At 47.7% G+C, this 20,342-nt stretch overlaps 1 protein-coding gene across 1 annotated transcript; it reads right to left on the reverse strand.

Annotated features, from left to right (window-relative positions):
* Window positions 1–816: 816 nt before the first annotated feature.
* Window positions 817–16,584, reverse strand: ddx56 (DEAD (Asp-Glu-Ala-Asp) box helicase 56). The gene is made up of 14 exons (XM_072485691.1): window positions 16,459–16,584; window positions 14,546–14,707; window positions 13,855–14,009; window positions 13,596–13,766; window positions 12,226–12,316; window positions 10,421–10,662; window positions 10,014–10,142; window positions 9,419–9,532; window positions 8,559–8,653; window positions 6,994–7,067; window positions 5,915–6,004; window positions 5,631–5,736; window positions 2,843–2,940; window positions 817–1,278 (listed from the first exon to the last, which is right to left on the reverse strand). Exons 1-14 carry the CDS (start codon window positions 16,513–16,515, stop codon window positions 1,210–1,212), a joined length of 1,653 nt encoding a protein of 550 aa, XP_072341792.1. The 5' UTR covers window positions 16,516–16,584; the 3' UTR covers window positions 817–1,209.
* Between the last annotated feature and the right edge of the window lie 3,758 nt (window positions 16,585–20,342).

The following is a 20,342-nucleotide window of genomic DNA, read 5'->3' on the forward strand; positions in this document are numbered from 1 at the left end:
AAATGTAGTTCTCGAAATACTGGAGATCATCTGCTGCCCTCCATCGGACTTCACCCAAGTTATGAAGGCTGCATCTCTCAGATGGAAGGATACCAACCACTTTATGTTTCAGAAGATGTATCTTAATGGGAATTTTACTTTGGAGTTTGTAATTAACTCGACAGGCAAAACACAATTTTTTGCAACCCCATGTGCAATTTCATAGAATTTACAGTGCAGAAGGAGGCCATTCGGCCCATTGAGTCTGCACCGGCTCTTGGAAAGAGCACCCTACCCAAGCCCACACCACCCTATCCCCATAACCCAGTAACCACACTCAACCAACACGAAGGGCAATTTTGGACACTAAGGGCAATTTAGCATGGCCAATCCACCTAACCTGCACATCTTTGGACTGTGGGAGGAAACCGGAGCACCCGGAGGAAACCCACGCACACACGGGGAGAACGTGCAGACTCCGCACAGACAGTGACCCAGCCGGGAATCGAACCTGGGACCCTGGAGCTGTGAAGCAATTGCACTAACCGCTATGCTACCGTGCTGCCCCGATTTAAATAATTTTGTTGCAAACCTTAAACAGGGATCATGCTGAAGAGCCCTCCAAGAGGCTACTTGTTCTTGGACTTTGCTCTTAAACTTGTTTCCAAAACTGTCGTGCATGTGCCTTGTGAAATTTGGGTAAGATGTTTTGCGCAAGAAGTTAAAGAAAGAGCCCAACCTCAGTTTTTACAAGTTGAGAAAAGGGTACACAGCCGTAAATGTTCAGCAATCTGCAAAGTAACCAAGTCTCACTAATTAAAAGCAAAAAAAAGCAAGTGCCTTTCTGTGTTGCATTTATTCGTGGAGAGAGGCAATTAAAAAAAGTCGCAGGCCATTCACTGAGCCAGCAAGGAAAACAGTTTAAGAGAATAAAATGAATAAGCCAAATGCAGCAATAGATACCTATTTTGAACTGCAAAATCTCAAGAATTTAGTACACAGAGCCAGCTGCACAGAAGTGTATATATATTTCAATCAAGGCCACTGTCCAAGGCGACACTGAACTGAAGAAATACGAACTGTGCCCCTGCAGTTTGAAAGCTGCTTCTGTCAATTTCAGACTCCTCCAGGAATGCAAGGACCTCAGCTGGGCCCGAGTGTCAGGCACATCGACAGAGCAGTCTCTGGTTTTGGAAATTCAAATCCTCTTCCTTCTGGTCTCAGGCTGCTTTAACTCGCGCTTTTGGACTTCTTTCCTTTGTACTTGAAATGCTTGAGTGGATTCTGCCTCGTGTTTGGCTAAAAAAGAAAAAAAAACAATCATTTTTGTGCTCATCGTCCATAACGCCAACTGCACAATCCACCATATTTCACTTTTGTCCTCTGCACTGCGATGTCTAAACCTAGATTTGTCTTCAACCAGTAACATGCATCAACATCGTGATCAATTACGGCAATTGGTTCTGAGAGGTAACTCGGATATTAATTACTGGTCATTTGTGACGGGTTAATTAATTAAAAGATGGCTTCCCAAATGGATCAAGGACATTTAAAAAATAAAGCAAATTTTTGCAGGAAAGTGAAATTAATGTGGACGATCAACCATGATATTCTTGAATAGCAGAGAAGGCTTGAAGGGCTTTCTGCTGTTTCTATTTATGTCTGCGTCGTCTTAAATGCTGATATGATGTAAATCAAGTGAAATCTCATCACATCATAATACAACTGAATCTTACATGAGAGAAGTGTGATGTGTTATGTACTCTGGGATAACACAGGCTGCAACTCGATGCAGCTTTGACCAAAAGATACTCTAGACTTTGAAGTCAGTTCAATGTGATTTATTGAACCATTAGCACAGTTCTCTATGAGTTCGACCTTCCTGCTAATCTTGCTATAGTAACTCAGTCTAACTGACCAGTCTGCTCTAAGCCAAGTGGTGGGTGTGATGCTTCTGATCTGCCCCTTCCTTCTCGCCTGTGGAAAGAGAAAGAGCATGTGTTCCCTGTCCTTTTATATGGGTTGCCCCCTTGTGGTAGTGTCACCTCTGGGTGTCTTGATTGCCCATTGATCGTGTCCTATTCTATGTGTTCATTCGCTGTATGTCTGCATGTCATGACATCTCCGGTGCTCGCTCTAGAGTTTACTTAGTTGTAGTGTATTTACATTAATCCCTTATGTATTTACAGTGATGCATGTCACCACAAAGTGTAAATCTAAGACCAGCATTTTTAACATAAAGGCAATTATGAGGGCATGAAAGCAGAGTGAACAAACAAACTAAGTTAAGGAATAGGTCAATTGAGATGCACTGACAACATTTCAGGGGATATTTCAGAATATCATTACAACAAAAAAGCAAAATTCCAAGGTGAGGCCCCATCATCTGTGATTAACTGAAAAAGTTAAAGATAGTATCAAACTTAAACAAAAAACAAATAATACACTGACAGGTGGGAGGTCAGGAGATTGGAAAGAATATAAAAAAGAGGCAACAGATTAGTAAGGTGGTAAAATTAAAAGTTCAAGAGCAAACTGGCTAAAAATGCAAAGACAGACAGTAAGAGTTTATCCGGATATTTTAAAACGAAAAAAGTTTAACAAAGTGAGCCGTTCCCGTCTTGAGTGTGAATGTGGGGAATTAATCATGTGAAATGAGATGGCAGAGGAATTGAACAGGTATCTTGCATCAGTCTTCAGTGCAGAGGGTACAAGGAACAGCCCAGAAAAGGAACTACAAAACAAAATATCACCAGGGAAATGGTACTGGCAAATTCGGAGCTGCAGACCGTCAAGTTCCCAGGTCCAGATGGACTTCATCCGAGCGGTCTTAAACAAATAAGCTCATGAGATCTTCCCTCACCTTCATTTTTTTCTGGGCATTTCTTTCCTGAATCTTTCTCCTCCACCTTTTTCTCTTACTGATGAGGGGGTTAGCAATTCCTCGCAGTGTTTGGGGAACTTGAAGGACAAAAAGAAAAGTCAACTCTAACATTCTTACCACTAAAAGCAGACAACTGATCTTAATTAAAATGTTACTTTTCCAGATTCATGAATGCAACAAGAGGCTCAAGCAGCTGCAGGTATTCACTGATCTCCAATTGATATTAGTAGGCAACATTCACCTTGCGACTGGCACTCTTGCCAGGTCTGAATGTCACGGTTTCAAGTTCCAGACCAAAGAGTTGAACATATAATCTATATGCAGTGGTGTTATATAGGTGGTCATGCCTTGCAGTTAGTCCTTCAGCAAGAACTCATTAAACTTAAAAGAAGTGACGTGTGAATGCCCAAAAGAAAGTCATGCAAACAAAGGCCATATGTCATGGAACTGCACCCAAAAAGCAGACATGACAAGTGACTTCTCCAATATGCTGAACAGATAGCTGGGGCAATTAAGCCAATCAAATTAAGCTATCTACCCAAGATTTTAATGATTTGTCACAACCACTGAGTTGTGGTAAACTGCCTCGAAATCCAAGTTAAACTCACAGACAAATGAACTGTGGAGCCAGTGTGTGTGAGTGTTGCCCACATGCCTTGGAAATGCTGACCTCAAAAACTGGTTCATTCGAATGAAATTCACTTCACCAATCAGATGATGCCAATTCACCAGAAACTTGCCCATCGAAACACCTTCAGACGTTGATGGATTATTTGTAACCCAAGTTGCAAGATACTTGCAGTATGTAAGAAGGTACAAGCAAACGTGGGAGGGGTTTGTGGCAATCATTCTGGCAACAGTGGCGGGTGGCACAGTGGTTCACAGTGGGACCCGTGTTCAAATCCGGCCTTGGGCAACGGTGTGGTGTTTGCACGTTCTCCCCGTGTCTGCGCGGGTTTCCTCGGAGTGCTCCAGATTCCTCCCACAGTCCCAAGATGTGCAGGTTAGGGAGTGGGTTGCTCTTTCACAGAGTCGGTTCAGATTCGATGGGCCTAATGGCCTCTTTCTGCACTGTGCAATTCTATGAAAAAGTGATTTTAGAACTTTTTAAACAAACGCGCATTTGACAGTACTTGCAGGAGCAACTTTCCAAGGTTTAACTGGGCGAATGCAGCTTTGAAGTTTGGGAACAAAGTTTGTAAGTATCAGACAGATTTAACCTAAGGGTCATAGGGTACTTCTATTTCCAACTTTATCGATGTAACAATAAAAGAGTTGTGCACCTGGACCATTTTCTCCACTGGATGGGTTCAGGTAGCACAGTGGTTAGTACTGTGGCTTCACAGCGCCAGGGTCCTGGGTTCAGCGTTGTTGGCAGCAGTGCTAACCACTCTGCCACCGTACCGCCCCAATGCTCTTGACTTTATGTTGCTCATGGACACAATTCTATATGAATTGTACTTCCCTTCCAAGTCGAACAGCTAAACAGATATTTTCCACCATTCCACTATTTTCTGTTCTACCCCCAACCTTTATTTAACTAAAGAATTGCCAACCTAAATTATTACAAGGTAGGGAGGCAGAACATGTTCCACCTAGCACATGCAGTGCACTAGTAACTGCAGCTGTCTCAATTTTCTTAGATTCAGTCTGGTATTGGTAAAATACACAAGAAACAAAGATTACCTCTTGTTTGATCTTTCTTTTCCCCTGCATTTTGTATCTTTCCAATTGGAGTTCATCTTGACTTTATTTCTAAAGCGCTTACTGAACTTGCTTTCATTTATTTTCACGCTAAACTGTGCCTTTGCAGTTGCAATGTCCAGTCTCGTGCTATTGCACAAAACTGAAATTGGGTTGGTTCAGAATCAGCTGCAAAGGAATTGAGAGTCATGACCTTGAAGACTGAGCTGGCTGTTGAAAAGACTGCGGTATTTCCCCAGGCTACTGCAGTGAGAATGGGCACTCTGGCCAGTTAACAAACTGCCTCTGCACTCGTCAAGCAAAGTGGTTTCATGAAGCAGATTACCTCAGGCAGTTTTCCAGGTATCAGCAAGTTTTAAACTGCGTGATGCTTGTGACCCCTGTCTACACATGAGAATCCTGCCCACCGCCATCCAAAAGGCCAGGATTTAATAAATTAAAAATAAATCACAGGCAGGGTACTGGCAGCAGAGTAGAATCATGGAATCCCTACAGTGCCGAAGCAGGCTGTTCAGCCCATTGAGTCTGCACCGACCCTCTGAAAGAGTATCTCATATCCAAGCTCACTCCCGTGCCCGATCCCATTAATCCCTTAATCTAATTTAGACATATTTTTGGACACTAAGGGGTAATTTAGCACAGCCACTCCACCTAACTGCACATTTGGGCTGTGGGAGGAAACCAGCGCACCCAGAGGAAACCCACGCAAACACGGGGAAAATGTGCAAACTCCACACGGACAGTGACCCAAGGCCGGAATTGAACCCAGGTCCCTGGTGCTGCGAGGCAGCAGTGCTAACCACTATGCCTCCCATGGAGGTGAAAAATCTACCCTGAAATACAATCTTTGCTGGTTGTCTGTACAGCTTCTGGACCTTCATTTCAGCGTACATCACGTGTAATTGGCTTACATTCCAGCACCAAATGCTTTCCTTTCAGCACATTGCCCTCTAAACATTCCTATATTCTGCAGTGATCACATCATTATTCCAGTGGAAGCCACACACTGCAGAACTGAATGGCCTCACCCACACACTGGGGGGTCACTGCACAGGTTACTCACTCAGGTAGTCCGGTACGTTCTTCATGTGCGGCTTCACAATTGCTGGGTGCAGAGGTTTATCGTGTCGCAACAAGTGAAGGTCTCTCGGATTGTCCTCAAAATAGGTCTGCAAAAGCAAAGCACCAAGTTCAGTGAAGAACGTAACATAAACACACTCATATTTATCAAACTAGCTTATCCCTCAAACTTCACTTACTTTTGGAGCTTCGTCTCCATCTGTTGCAGACAACTACTTGAGTTAGCTCAGTACATTGCAGGTTCAAGAGAGCGCCACGGTTTCTCACCTTCAGTTTCTCGGAGTTGAGCAGTTCCTGTTTGATTTCTTTGAGCCGAGCCTCTTTAATCGATTGCTTTGTAACTGAACGCATGGCATCCTGCAAAGAGATAAATCTATATTATCACTAACAGCACAGGCAAATGCAATACCCCGAAATCTATTCTCAACACCAAAGCAGAACCTTCTTTCAAAAAAGCCTTTGACAAAATAAATGACCCAATGCGCTTCACAGCTTCAACTGTGAAGCAAAATTTTACACGAAGCACAGAATGGATATTAGGACATATGACCAAATGCTTTGCCGAAGAACTTTAGGTTTTAAGGAGCATTACAGAATTGCTATGGTGCAGGAGGCTATTCAGCCCGTCGAGTCCTATCTAAGCCCATGCCCCCGCCCTATCCCCGTAACCCCACCTAATCTTTTGGACACTAAAGGACAATTAAGAATGGCCAATCCACCTAACCTGCATATCTTTGGACTGTGGGAGGAAACCGGAGTACCCGGAGGAAACCCACGCAGACATGGGGCGAAAGTGCAAACTCTAGACAGATAGTTACTGAAGGTCGGAATCAAACCTGGGTAGCTGGCGCAGTGAGGCAGCAGTGCTAACCACTGTGCCACCGTGCCATCCATCTTAAAGGAGGAAAGAGAGAAAAAGAGGCGGCAAGTGCTCACTGCGTCTCAGAATACAAGGGAAGAACATCAATTCTTCAGAACAGTTTGTAACATCTGCTGCATTTTGATATTCAGAAGAGTACACCTCTGAATTCATATGGTTTAAGTACATAAATAAGATATATTATAACACAGCAGTGAGCTGAATTAAGAAGGGTCGGTACCTCTCTGCACACTTCCTTTCAGCCAGGACTGCACAGGCCACATGCACTTCCCAGAAGCATCACACAGAAACAGGGGCGGGTATAAGAAAAGGGGACTCGAACAGAGCTTTAACTGTGCATGAGTTCCCTGTCTACAACGCAATACTCTTGCCACTGTTACAGAATGAAAATCTTAAACCTTGGAGAGACTGGATAAGGCAGTGTAATGGGAGCCATCAAGTTCCAAGCCATCTGTTATCGTCATACCTTACAGCGATAGCGAAAGCCCTCAATCTCCTCAATTCGAAACTGGTAGGGTTTCAAAGCACAGTCCAAATTTTCTGTCAATATTGAACAAAGAACATAAAACAATTACAAAACAGTTGCTCAAAGATCATGTGCACCCTGTTACTGGAGAGTGAGAGAAGCTTTTCTCCATGATGGAGGAGAAAACACGAGGGGGGGGGGTCATGGCGGGAATAGCAGTGGAAGCACTTAAGATAGCACATTAGTGGGAGCATTTGTGTTGCAATGTTCTGCACCAAGTCTTATTTGTGCCATCCAGGCATAGTTGTGGCAATTTTTCTTTTAACCCAGTAGGACAATTGGCGCCACATTCCAACCTTATATTTCTAGTAAATGGCATGGGGCTGGCCAGAGAGATACTGTACATATCTCAGGAACACGATCCGGACTTCTTACCGTCAGGGATCTGCTCAACACTGAAAACAGTGCAAATATGACTTCGCACTGAGCAACTTTCACACATACATCACAGAAATTACCCAAGTACTTTTCAGTTCCAATGTGATGCAAACATTGCATTTTCTAAACCTCCATGGCAAGCGAGCATTGTTGGCAAGGCCAATATTTGTTGCTGAGCTCCAAGTGCCCTGAGCCACCCTCTTAAACCGCTGCCGTCCACGTGGTGTAGGTATGCCCACAGTGTTGTTCGAAAGGGAACGCCAGGAGTTTGATCCAATGACAGTGAAGCAGTTCCCAGTCAGGATGGTGTGCGCTTTGGGGGTAGTGTTGTTCCTCTGCTTTTGTTGCCTTAGTCTTTCTAGATGTTGAGGTCAAAAGTTTTCAAAGTGCTGTCAAAGGAGACTAAGTGAGCTGCTGTTATCCATCCTGCAGATGGTACACAGGCTACGATTGTGCACGGATGGTGGAGGGAGTGAATATTTGAGGTGGCAGATGCAAAGTTGATCAAGCAGGACGCTTGGTCCTGGATATCAGTGAGGAGCACTTTGTAGGGTCAAGGTGAGAGAGCAAGGACTGAACTGAACAATAATTCCCCATTGTAACTGCGATTTAGGTTCTGATCAATCCTTCATCAGGCTGTGCCTTTGTCGTTTCCACATCTGGGTCAATAACTCATTATCTGCTTGTTTTTATTCGAACTAGACTTTTCTGTAGTTGAAAAAAATTGGCTTGTTGGGTCATTTCGACCACGTGCCTGCAGGTCTGGAGTCACATGTAGGGCAGACCGGGCCAAGACAGAAGACTTCCTTCCCTTCAGGGCATCAGTGAACCAGCTGAATTTTATGACAGTCCAATCGTTTCATGGTCACCGTTACCGAGGTTTGATTTCTATCCCAGGTGTTTCTTTTATTCATTAATTAAATTTCATCAGCTGCCTTTTTAGAATCTGACCTCATGTCACTGTTCCCGTTCAGAGGGACTCAACACCTCTCCTCAGCCCTTTCACCTGGACATCAGTGGCTTTGAGTGACAAACACAGATTCACATTATGCTTTCCTGCTTTACAAACCACGACCAAACAGCATTTCAGACATGGGGCAAAAAGGATAACGGTGTCCTGTACAAACCTCCTGTTAGTCCTTCCTCTACAAGCTGTAGCAGCGGCAATTCCGTATGAGACACGAACGTTAAAGCTGTACCCTGATTACCTGCACGGGCTGTCCTGTGAGAACAAATGGAAACAGAATTTTCATTATCCATCGCACTATGTATGATAAACACAATCAGCCTGATGGATAATTCCTCGTAGCATTCAGGTGACGGTTACATAGCTTCACTGAAAGGGAAGGTAGCAGTACATGCGATAATCACGAAGGAAATTTGGCATGTCAACTACGACTCTCACCAACTTCTACAGATGCACCATAGAAAGCATTCTTTCTGGTTGCATCACAGCCTGGTTTGGGTCCTGCTCTGCCCAAGACCGCAGGAAACTACAAAAGGTCGTGAATGTAGCCCAGTCCATCACGCAAACCAGCCTCCCATCCATTGACTCTGTCTACAATTCCCGCTGCCTCGGAAAGGCAGCCAGCATAATTAAGGACCCCACGCACCCCGGACATACACCCTTCCGCTTTCTTCGCTCAGGAAAAAGATACAAAAGTTTGAGGTCGCGTACCAACCGACTCAAGAGCAGCTTATTCCCTGCTGCCATCAGACTTTTGAATGGACCAACCTCATATTAAGTTGATCTTTTCTCTACACCCTTGCTATGACTGTAACATGACATTCTGCAGTCTCCCCTTCCTTCCCCTAGTACAGTATGCTTTGTCTGTATTGCGTGCGAGAAACAATAATTTTCACTGTATACTAATACATGTGACAATAATAAATCAAATCACAAGATGATAGGAGTCAAAAGGGGACCAAACATTAAACTGACAGAACATGGGAAAGACGCTTGGTGTAAAAGTGCCCATTTTTTCACCTGCCAACACGATGTATGTAGGAATCCACCGTGAGTGGGAAGTCAAAGTTAATGACATTCGACACATTCTGAAAATCCACACCTCGGGAGACCCCATATTCACGGTCCTTCACTCTGAAACAGAAGGCGACAGACCTGATAAGTACGAAGATGAGTAAAAGCTTGAACCAAGGAGACACATGCAATGAACCATCATTCTGGGACAGAACTGGCAGGGGTTTTATATCTGGAGTAGTGGACCACAGAATGCAACCCCAATCACTTTCTTCCCTTGGGTGCAGAACATGCGAGCATGTTCAACGGTTAAGGGGGGAGCCAGCCAGACATTGTATGCTGGCGTTGGGAGAGAAAGGAAAGTTACTGACGTGCTGGGATTCGCTGCAAATGAGACTGACACACTCCCAGAAGGTGAATAAACTCGTGCAATCAGCAGACTCCAAACTCAAGAGAGAGGAAAATCCAGCTCACGGGCTTCCAAAGTTCGAATAACTAAACCAGGAATCCCGGTTTAACAAACAACCATTTCATTTGGAAGTTGCAATCCTCCATTTTAAAGCATCAGATCTCCAACTGTTACAAAATTAATGATGCTTACTTTGCTCCTTTAGTGTGTTTCTTTTTGTTCTTTCCCCCCTCTGTACTGGTCACATCCGTCAGAAAATGTTCATCTGTGGCAATGATGTAATCATAGAAACCCTGATTGAACTGACCAATGATATGACACCTGATGAAGAAACACAGCAGTCAGGCAAAGCACTCCCCTAGAAGCACAGGTTGAAGCAGTCATCTCTCTCTTTAAAACCAGTTTCTCTTCTCTCATTTCACAAGTGCTTGGTGCACGTGAGTTCTTTTTAAAAATCGAGGTTGACACTTTTTTTGGTGTGTTCTGGTCGGGACACGGTGGCATGCAAGGTGGGGTGCAGAGAAAGCGAGACGTGCATGCATGCACGCACACACACAAAGCAAGAAAACAGCAGCCCAATTATTCCAGAGATGCCCTACCTGGAATACACTGGTAACTCAGAGTTTAGGACACATGACAAAATGCTGAACTGCTCCAGGAATAGTTTCAGCCGGTAGCACCTATCGATGGAATTCACAAAAATGATGGTCTTGCCACGGACAAGGGAGAGTTTAAGTAATGTGTAAATCAGCAGGAACTTCTCCTCTTCCTCACATTTAATTTGGTACTGGGTCAGTTGGGAGCTGTCTGGAAGCTGAGATTCTTGCAACTTGAGAATCACCTGTAGGGATTAAAAAAACAAAATCAGGTAACAAGATACAAACGAAGACACACACATACACACACGATTTGCTTGTCCGTCAGTGCCCTGCACCAGAATGAATCACTTTTATCCAGCTGCAGCTTGGTAATGTGTCTCTTGCTGCATTCACAAAAAGTTACAAACCAGCTGCATTCGCAACAAAGAGCTGACATGGAGACGATACTTCCAAAACTTGAATCTGGTAACACATTGCACAATCCACCCGGCAGTGGATCACAGCATCAAATGAATTACTTCCTGAAGCACACTCACACTTTTGCAAGTGAATGTGGCAGCCAAGTGCTGAGGGGAAAAATTAAGATGGAAGAAAAATTCAAACAGAGTTGATGAGGAGCAAGCAAATGTCTGGAGCAATGATGAGTTTTGAATTTGCCCATCAGTGGAAATAGTTTTTACATATCTGACAAGAGAAAATCACAGGCTACAGAGGTGGTAAGTTCAAGTGGAGATCAGGAAACTGACACATACCGATCAAAAGGCAACTCCACAGGATGAATAACATCAATGGGAAAGAAATAGTACAACTTTAGAACACGCACCGAGGGAGAGAGAGAGAGAGACAGCTAACATCAAATCTGCAGCAGCGGCAGGTATAGCCTCCCGAAAGCAGCAGCCATTTTTGCCTTCGCTGAACCTGGAGACTATTTCCCCGACGTGGCCACCTTCACCCTTCTGTGGTTATTATTTGCTGGATTTAGCAGATCAAGTTACTGAAAACTGGATGTTGTTTGGGAAAAGGGGGTGTCTCAAGAGTTTCAGGTCAACGTAGGCAGTTGGGGACCAAGGGGTAGTTTCATGACAAATTGTGTGCGTTGAGTCGCTAGTAAACTCAAGTGCATTGTAGTCCTTTCTTGTTGTGTGCCTTTGTGTCTTTCTTTTAAGTTAATAAATATTCTTTATTAATTGTTCACACAATAACTGGACTGTTCCTCACTGGGTTGCACTTCTTTGCTCACATTGTCTGCGTGGGTTTCCTCCGGGTGCTCCGGTTTCCTCCCACAAGTCCCGAAAGACGTGCTGTTAGGGAATTTGGACATTCTGAATTAGACCTCTGTACCCCAACAGGCGCCAGAGTGTGGCGACTGGGGGCTTTTCACAGTAACTTAATTGCAGTGTTAATGTAAGTCGTCTTGTGACAATAAAGATTGTTAAATGGGGTCTCAGATAGGGCAGCACGGTGTCACAGTGGGTTAGCCCTGCTGCCTCACGGCGCCGAGGTCCCAGGTTCGATCCCGGCGCTGGGTCACTGTCTGTGTGGAGTTTGCACATTCTCCCCGTGTTTGCGTGGGTTTCGCCCCCACAACCCAAAGATGTGCAGGGTAGGTGGATTGGCCATGCTAAATTGCCCCTTAATTGGAAAAAATGAATTGGGTACACTACATTTATAAAAATAAAACCTGTAAAACACACTCACGTTCCAGAATAGAACCAACAATTTCATGATTCAGAGGCGATGGAACTACCTCTCAGCCGGGGCCGACAGCGGGTTTCTCACATAGAATTCTTTCAAAGTTTCCTTACCGGATTGTGAAGCACCAGTTCCTTCAGGGCCTGAACATCCTCGTTAAACGTGGCTGACATCAAGAATGCTTGATAAATCTTCGGAAGATGCCTGTAAGCAGACAGAATAAGTCTATTAGACAATGCTCTATAGGAGTGACCCCGAGTGGCCTCAATGTTACCAAGACTACAACAGTCACAATGATCAGCATGACACACAAAAAGAGTACAGGTAGTGAGCTTGTTTGACAATTATACACATTTAGCAGACAAATCTTACCGCCAGTGGACACTTATACAAGATATTTCCTAGCAGTAGGTTGGCAGGTAGAATCATAAAATGTACAGTGCAGAAGGAGGCCATTCGGCCTATTGAGTCTGCACCAACCCTTGGAAAAGGCACCTTACTTAAGCCCACGCCTCCACCCTATCCCGGTAACACAGGAAGCCCAACTCATCTTTTGGACACGAAGGGGCAATTTAGGATAGCCAATCCAGCTAACCTGCACATCTTTGGACTGTGGGAGGAAACCGGAGCACCCGGAGGAAACCCACGCAGACACAGGAAGTGCAAACCTCCATACAGACAGTAACAGTGCTAACTGCACCACCGATTGGACAAAGTGGTAGTTGGACCAAGTGGCACACCTCTGATCACAGATAAACATGTCCAGACAGCTTGCCCGAAAGCACTCCTGGCAAAAGTGTTGTCACTGCGCACGTGGCACACCAGTGTTCAAAAACTGTCGGGAAAAGGTCCGCAAATGCCTTCAATGGTGTGTGACATGCTTTTTGTGCACTGCGCCTAAATCAGCACCTCCAATTGTTCGCAGTAGTCAGGCCACAACCAGCAGTTTCCTTCAGAAATGTCCTCTTTTGACACCCCATCCTCAGATGTGTCAAATGATACAACTGAGTGTTACTCAGCTGAGCAACTCAGCTGACTCCACTCACCCATTTCTCTTCAGATAATTATCCAATTTTGAAAGCCCCAAACTTGTCAACCTCCATCACACAGTCAGACAGTGCATTCCAAATCCTTGCCACTCATTGTTTGAAAAAATATTTTTCTCATCTTCGATTCATTTGCAATTCACCTTAAATCGGGGTCCTTGAATTCTCAAGCCTTCCGCCCAAGTGAACTGTTTCTTCCCCTCGGCTCTGTCTACTTCTCTCATGATTTTGAACAGAGGTTGAAAAAAGCGACTTATTGGGTGGCATGGTGGTTAACCATGGCCTCAGACCGATCCCGGCACCGGGTCACTGTCTGTGTGGAGTTCGCACATTCTACCCTTGTCTGCATGGGTCTCGCCCCCACAACCCAAAGATGTGCAGGGTAGGTGGATTGGCCAGGTCAAATTGCACCTTAATTGGGGAAAAAAGCGACTTACCCGAGCAAGTTCTTCAGGTCATTTTCAAACCCAAAAGAGAAGAGCAGGTCAGCCTCATCAATCACAAGCATTTCCAGTGATGTGCACAGGTCCAGGGTGTGCTGTTCCAAATGCAGCAAAATACGGGAGGGTGTTCCGATTACAATGTCAGGCTTCTCCATTAGTATGGGCCTGAAACAAAGTGCCAAGACTGAGGAGGTGCACGCAGTGAGATATAAAAGACAACAGTGCCCAAATATCATGCCTTCTCATTTTGTACCTCTGTGCAGACACATCCGCTTGTCCCGAGACATCAGCCACTCGAACATCCCGCACACAACATGAGGTGAGCTGTCGGATCATGTGCTGTACTTGCTGGCCAAGCTCCTTGGTGGGAACCAGCACGAGGGCTCGCACTGCCTGCTCACAGACTGACTGGAGGAGCAACAAAATGTTTTTTGTTTAATCTAACTTCGTCACCGGCATCACACGTACTTTCTGCTGCACTACCGATCGGCAGCAAAAATAGTCAAATTCCAGGGAATACTTGGTTCCGGCGCTTGGTTTGTTCTGCACTGTCAAGCGAATGCACTTTAAACCTCCCTGAACTCCACACCGCTGAGGGCAAGGAATGCATGTTGCAGAGGTTGAATGGAGGGAGATACAAACTCCATTAATGGCTATGCAATGGAAGCGTGAACGAGCTCTTTGTCAATTTCAATGGGATTTTGATTTGCTGCTGATTTCGGTGAACTGCTAAAATGAGACTCAACAATTTCCAATATCGGAAAGAGGAAATCAAGAAAATTTTGGTCACAAGTGCAGTCTGCAGTCACGTTCCCTCAACCCCTTATTCCAATTACATTGTCAGCAGAAAGTTATATGGAACCTTCCCAATTCTGACCATTAAACTGGTAACCTTTAGCCATTAAAAAACAAGACAAATAAACTCTCTGCAGGAGCTTGTTTACCTTTTTCGTGTTAAGAAGACGCTCAATGATGGGGATAGCATATGCCGCAGTTTTTCCTGAGCCTGTACGTGCTCTGGCCAGGAGATCCTTTCCCTCCAACGCCAAGGGAATGGCTTTTTCCTGGATCAAGGTCGGTTCAGCCCAGCTGAGATTCGCAATGGCCTAAAGGTGGAACATACAACCACTTAAGTCAGTCAAAACTTCAACAACCTGCATGTCCTCAGCTGCTCAGCCCCACACCATCGCACTCCCTCGCTCATTAAATGCCCCAGCTGGATTTTGAACGTGATTCTGTGGGAGTCTGCCCATTCAATCTTGTTTTTTGAAAGGTTTACAGCATCTTCCTCTTATTATGCCCAAGGTCATGATTTGCAATGGTAGTTGGGATTCCTTCAGCTTTCATGACCCAGAATTATTGATCAGTCCACCTCGCCTCAACACATTCAGGCCGCTGGCTGGCCGGCCCACTAATATCCTCCAATCATGCCCCTGGGTTCACTAATGTTTTTCCAGCTAACCACTGCGCCACCATTCCGCCCACTTTGTAGACCCTTCATGCACTCAACCTACCGGCCACCTCACATCAGCCCCCTGCCTTGCCACCCCTTCCTCCCAACCCCCCCCCACCTTGCCACCCCTTCCTCCCACCCCACTGCCTTGCCACCCCTTCCACCCACCCCCTGCCTTGCCACCCCTTCCTCCCACCTCCTGCCTTGCCACCTCTTCCTTCCACCCCCTGCCTTGCCACCCTTTCTTCCCACAACCTGCCTTGCCACCCCTTCCTCCCACCAGCCTCCTGCCTTGCCACCCCTTCTTCCCACACCCTGCCTTGCCACCCCTTCCTCCCACCAGCCTCCTGCCTTGCCACCCCTTCCTCCCACCAGCCTTGCCACCCCTTCCTCCAACCCCCTGCCTTGCCCCCCTTCCTCCCACCCCCTGCCTTGCCCCCCTTCCTCCCACCCCCTGCCTTGCCCCCCCCTCCTTCGTCCCACCCCCTGCCTTGCCCCCCCTCCTTCGTCCCAACCCCTGCCTTGCCCCCCTCCTTCGTCCCAACCCCTGCCTTGCCCCCCTCCTTTGTCCCAACCCCTGCCTTGCCCCCCTCCTTTGTCCCAACCCCTGCCTTGCCCCCCCAACCCCTGACTTGCCCCCCCAACCCCGGCCTTGCCCCCCCCAACCCCGGCCTTGCCCCCCCAACCCCGGCCTTGCCCCCCCCAACCCCGGCCTTGCCCCCCCAACCCCTGCCTTGCCCCCCCAACCCCTGCCTTGCCCCCCCCAACCCCTGCCTTGCCCCCCCAACCCCTGCCTTGCCCCCCCCCAACCCCTGCCTTGCCCCCCCCAACCCCTGCCTTGCCCCCTCAAACCCCCTGCCTTGCCCACCCCCCCACCCCCTGCCTTGCCCCCCCCACCCCCTGCCTTGCCCCCCCCCACCCCCTGCCTTGCCCCCCCCCACCCCCTGCCTTGCCCCCCCCCACCCCCTGCCTTGCCCCCCCCCCCCACCCCCTGCCTTGCCCCCCCCCCCACCCCCTGCCTTGCCCCCCCCCACCCCCTGCCTTGCCCCCCCCCCACCCCCTGCCTTGCCCCCCCAACCCCCTGCCTTGCCCCCAGAACCCCTGCCTTGCCCCCCCAACCCCTGCCTTGCCCCCAGAACCCCTGCCTTGCCCCCCCAACCCCTGCCTTGCCACCCAACCCATGCCTTGCCCCCCCAACCCCTGCCTTGCCACCCAACCCATGCCTTGCCCCATCCCGCCCCCCCTCCCCCCTCCTGCCTTGCCTGGTCCATCTCGCCCCTTCCTGCCCCATCTCTCTCTTTCACACTCTCTCCCGCTCACCGATAACAGTCTGTCTCTCTCTCTATCGCTCCCGAACCTATCTTTTTCTTTCTCTTTCTTTTTTTTCTCTCTCTCTCTCTCTACCTCTAAGAGTCTCTCCTCCAGTCCCATCTCGTGGAAGCCCAGCTTCTCCGCCGCCATCTTGTTCCCGGCTGGTCACGTGTGTAGCCGCTGCTGCTGCTGCCGCCTTGTGGCGGCGCCCTCTCACTGCAGCGGCAGCAGAGAGCAGGGAAGGTGTCAGCTGCTACACTTGATCATTCACCCCCCCCCCCCCCCCAAACAGAGCCAGGCATGGAAAACAAATGCTTAAAATTAACCCCCAACTACAGAAAACAACAGGCAGTTTGACCTTTCAGCTGAACAGCCTTGAAGTCAGGACTGATTTCCTGTGAGAAAAGAAGGCGGAGAGGGGATTTGAGCAAGAGGGATTGAAAATCATGAGGGTTGAAGACAGATTGGGCAGGGAGAAAATGTTCCCACTCCTGAATGGGTCGAGAACGAGAGCTTAGAATTCACTGTATCAATTCTGTACTCAAAGATGAATAATAATATAATAATCTTTATTATTGTCACAAGTAGGCTCACATTAACACTGCAATGAAGTTACTGTGAAAATCCCCTAGTCGCCACATTCTGGCGCCTGTTCAGGTACACTGAGAAAGAATTCAGAATGTCCAATTCACCTAATAGCACGTCTTTCGGGGCTTGTGGGAGGAAACCCACGCAAGCACGGGGAGAAGTCATGTGCAGACTCTGCACAGGCAGTGATCCAAGCAGGAATCGATTCCAATCGAACCCGGGTCCCTGGTGCTGTGAAGCAACAGTGCTAATCATTGTGCGACCGTGCCGCCCTCTCTGTTCCTATTTTTATTTCATTGTTACGTCGCTGTGCTACAAAGCTATCTCATTGCCAATTCCGCAAAAGCAATTTGCAATTTGATTTAATCTGGGAATCCTGAAATGCAGAGTATTGTGCGCTGCAAACTGGTCTCAGTGCAAAATACTTAAATTTACTGATATGGCAAACAAGGAGGGACTGGGGAATCAGAAATTCCAAAACGATTTGAATATGTGAGCAGAGACGATTTAATGGCCTCGAGTGTGAAGTCATGTATGTACAATGGAAAAGTTCAGCGATATAGATCCTCTGTGAATGGCGTTCAAATAGAAAAGTGGGAATGGAGCCTTCGCAGACTTGGTGCTGAACACGTTGAACTACTGCAAAACAATAATCAAAAAATCCCATAGTAGGTTCAATGACAGAAACAAAGATTGTGATGAATCTAAACAAGGCTCTGGTTAGGCTCTACCACAACCCCATGGGCAGTGTTGGTCAATGAGACAAATCAGAGACAATTCAGTACTGGAGACATGGCACAGAGGCATGAGTCTGATACTTGCTGCTTCTTCTGAAGTACCTTTCAAACCAGAGACCTCTACCAGCCGAAAGAACAAGGGCAGTAGACGCTTGGGAACATCACCATCTGAAAGTTTCCCTCCTGACACAATCCTGACTTGGAAAAGGGTAGGGCAATAAATTTCATCCTGGCCAGACACAGCCTGTAAAAGAGAGGTAGGAGAAATCTGAGACTCTCAGCCTGAAAGTTGGGTGGAGGCCGAATACTCGAGACATGGTAAATGCAATGGAAAGTGTATATTTTAAATTGTGTGCACAGGACAAAGGGACATGGGTTCAAACACAGAGACTTACAGCTGGAGGCTCCCAAACTCATAAACATCAAAATTGATGGAAGGGATTGTGAAGGTGAAAGTCAGAAAGGTGAAACAATCAGAATTATGTGACCTAAAATCCACAATTAGCAACAGCTTGTACCTGTGTTAAGGTTCCTGAGCATCGAAAGAATAACACTCTGTGGTATTATCAGGTATTGCGGTACCTGACATCCGGTTGCGGCGATGCGGAGCTAAGCCGCACGTTTCGGCAGCTCCCGCGACAACGGACCTTCGGGCTCTCCAGAGGAGCCCCAACGGAGCTTTTTTGAATTAATCCCGTGTGGGAAGGTGCAGTAAGGTCCCCCCTTACGGCCGAGATCAGCGGTGGAACGACGAGAAAAGAGGCCCTGGAGCAGAGACCAAAACGAGGGGAAAAAAGCAAGATGGTGGAGGGCGGAGAGCGAGCAGCGTGGGGGCCAGACCAGCAGGAGTTCCTCAAGCGATGTGTGGAGGAGCTGAAAAAGGATGTGCTGGCGCCAATGCTTTGGCGATCGAGGGGCTGAAGGACACTCAGAAGACCCAGGCGGTGGAGCTTCGCGAGGTGAATGATTAAAGGACTTCCGGGTGCGGCGATGACCAGCTAAGTCGCACGTTTCGGCAGCTCCCGGTGGAACCGACTTTTGGGCTCTTAATAGGAGCCCCAACGGCAATTTTAACGGCTAAAAACACTGTGCGGTAAACCAGAAGGGAATCCCCCCTGGACACGGATGGAAAAAGGAGAGGAAAGTGGCCGGATTGCGGTGGATCCTCTAGAGCAGCGGCCAGGAAGGCAAGCACAAAGCAAGATGGCGTCGGAAGGAGGCAGTTTAATATGGGGCCCTGACCAACAAGAGTTCCTGCGGCGCTGCGTGGAAGAACTTAAAAAGGCGATGAAGAAGGAGCTGTTGGCCCCGATATTACAGGCGATTGAAGGGCTAAAGGAGGAGCAAAAGACCCAGGAGCAGGAGTTTCGGGTCCTGAAGGCAAAGGCTGCTGAGAATGAGGACGAAATACAGGGCCTGGTGGTGAAGACAGAGATGCACGAGGCACAACACAAAAGGTGTGTGGAAAGGCTGGAGGTGCTGGAGAATAATGCGAGGAGGAAGAATTTAAGGATTCTTGGTCTTCCCAAAGGTGCAGAAGGGGCGGACGTCGGGGCATATGTGAGCACGGTGCTTCACTCGTTAATGGGATCGGAGGCCCCGACGGGCCCGTTGGAGGTGGAGGGAGCTTATCGAGTTATGGCGCGAAGACCGAGGGCTGGAGAAATTCCTCGAGCCATAGTGGTGAGATTTCTCCGATATAAGGACAGCGTCCACATTAAGGAGTGAAATCGGCCTATAGGACCCACATTGCAGAGGGTCCTTGTCCCGCTTCAGGATCAGAGAAATCAGCGCCCCGGACATTGTCGGGGGCAGGGTCCCCTCCCCCTCCCTTGCCTCATTGAAAGTCCTCACCAGCAAAGGGGCTAACAGGTCCGCATACTTCCTGTAAAACTCCCCAGTCCTTTAATCAGCTCCTCCAACCCAATTGGCACCCCCAAACCAGCCACCTCCTGCTCCTCCACACTCGGGAACCTCAGTTGATCCAGAAATCGTCGCATCCCCTCTTCCCCTGCTGGGGGCTCATAAAAGGCCTTAAATGCCTCATTTACTTTCACCGCACTCTGCACTGTAGTTCCTCTGCCATCCTTGACTCCACCTATCTCCCTCGCTGCCATCCTCTTACGGAGCTGATGTGCCAGCATCCGGCTCGCCTTCTCCCCATACTCGTACGTCGCCCCCTGTGCTTTCCTCCACTGTGCCTCTGCTTTCCCTGTGGTCAACCGGTCAAACTCCGTCTGGAGACTTCGCCGCTCCCTAAGTAGTCCGTCTTCAGGGGCCTCTGCATATCTCCTGCCCACCCTTAGGATCTCCCCCACTTACCACTCCCTTTCCCTGCCCTCTCTCTTCTCCCTGTGAGCCCTGATGGAGATTAACTCTCCCCTGACCACCGCCTTCAGCGCCTCCCATACTACCCCCACCTGCACCTCCCCGTTGTCGTTGGCCTCCAAATACCTTTCAATGCACCCCCGTACCCTCCCGCACACCTCCTCAACTATAGACACATTTTTGATCTCTCAGTGAATCGAGAAGTATGGGGAGTGGGCGGGAAAATGGAGTTGAAGCCAAAGACCACCGTGATCATATTGAATGGCTGAGAAGGTTAGACAGGCCATGGGTCTACTCTTGTCCGTCCTTCTTATATCCTTATGT

Source organism: Scyliorhinus torazame, chromosome 20, assembly GCF_047496885.1.
Source record: "Scyliorhinus torazame isolate Kashiwa2021f chromosome 20, sScyTor2.1, whole genome shotgun sequence".
Taxonomy (NCBI): Eukaryota; Metazoa; Chordata; class Chondrichthyes; order Carcharhiniformes; family Scyliorhinidae; genus Scyliorhinus; species Scyliorhinus torazame.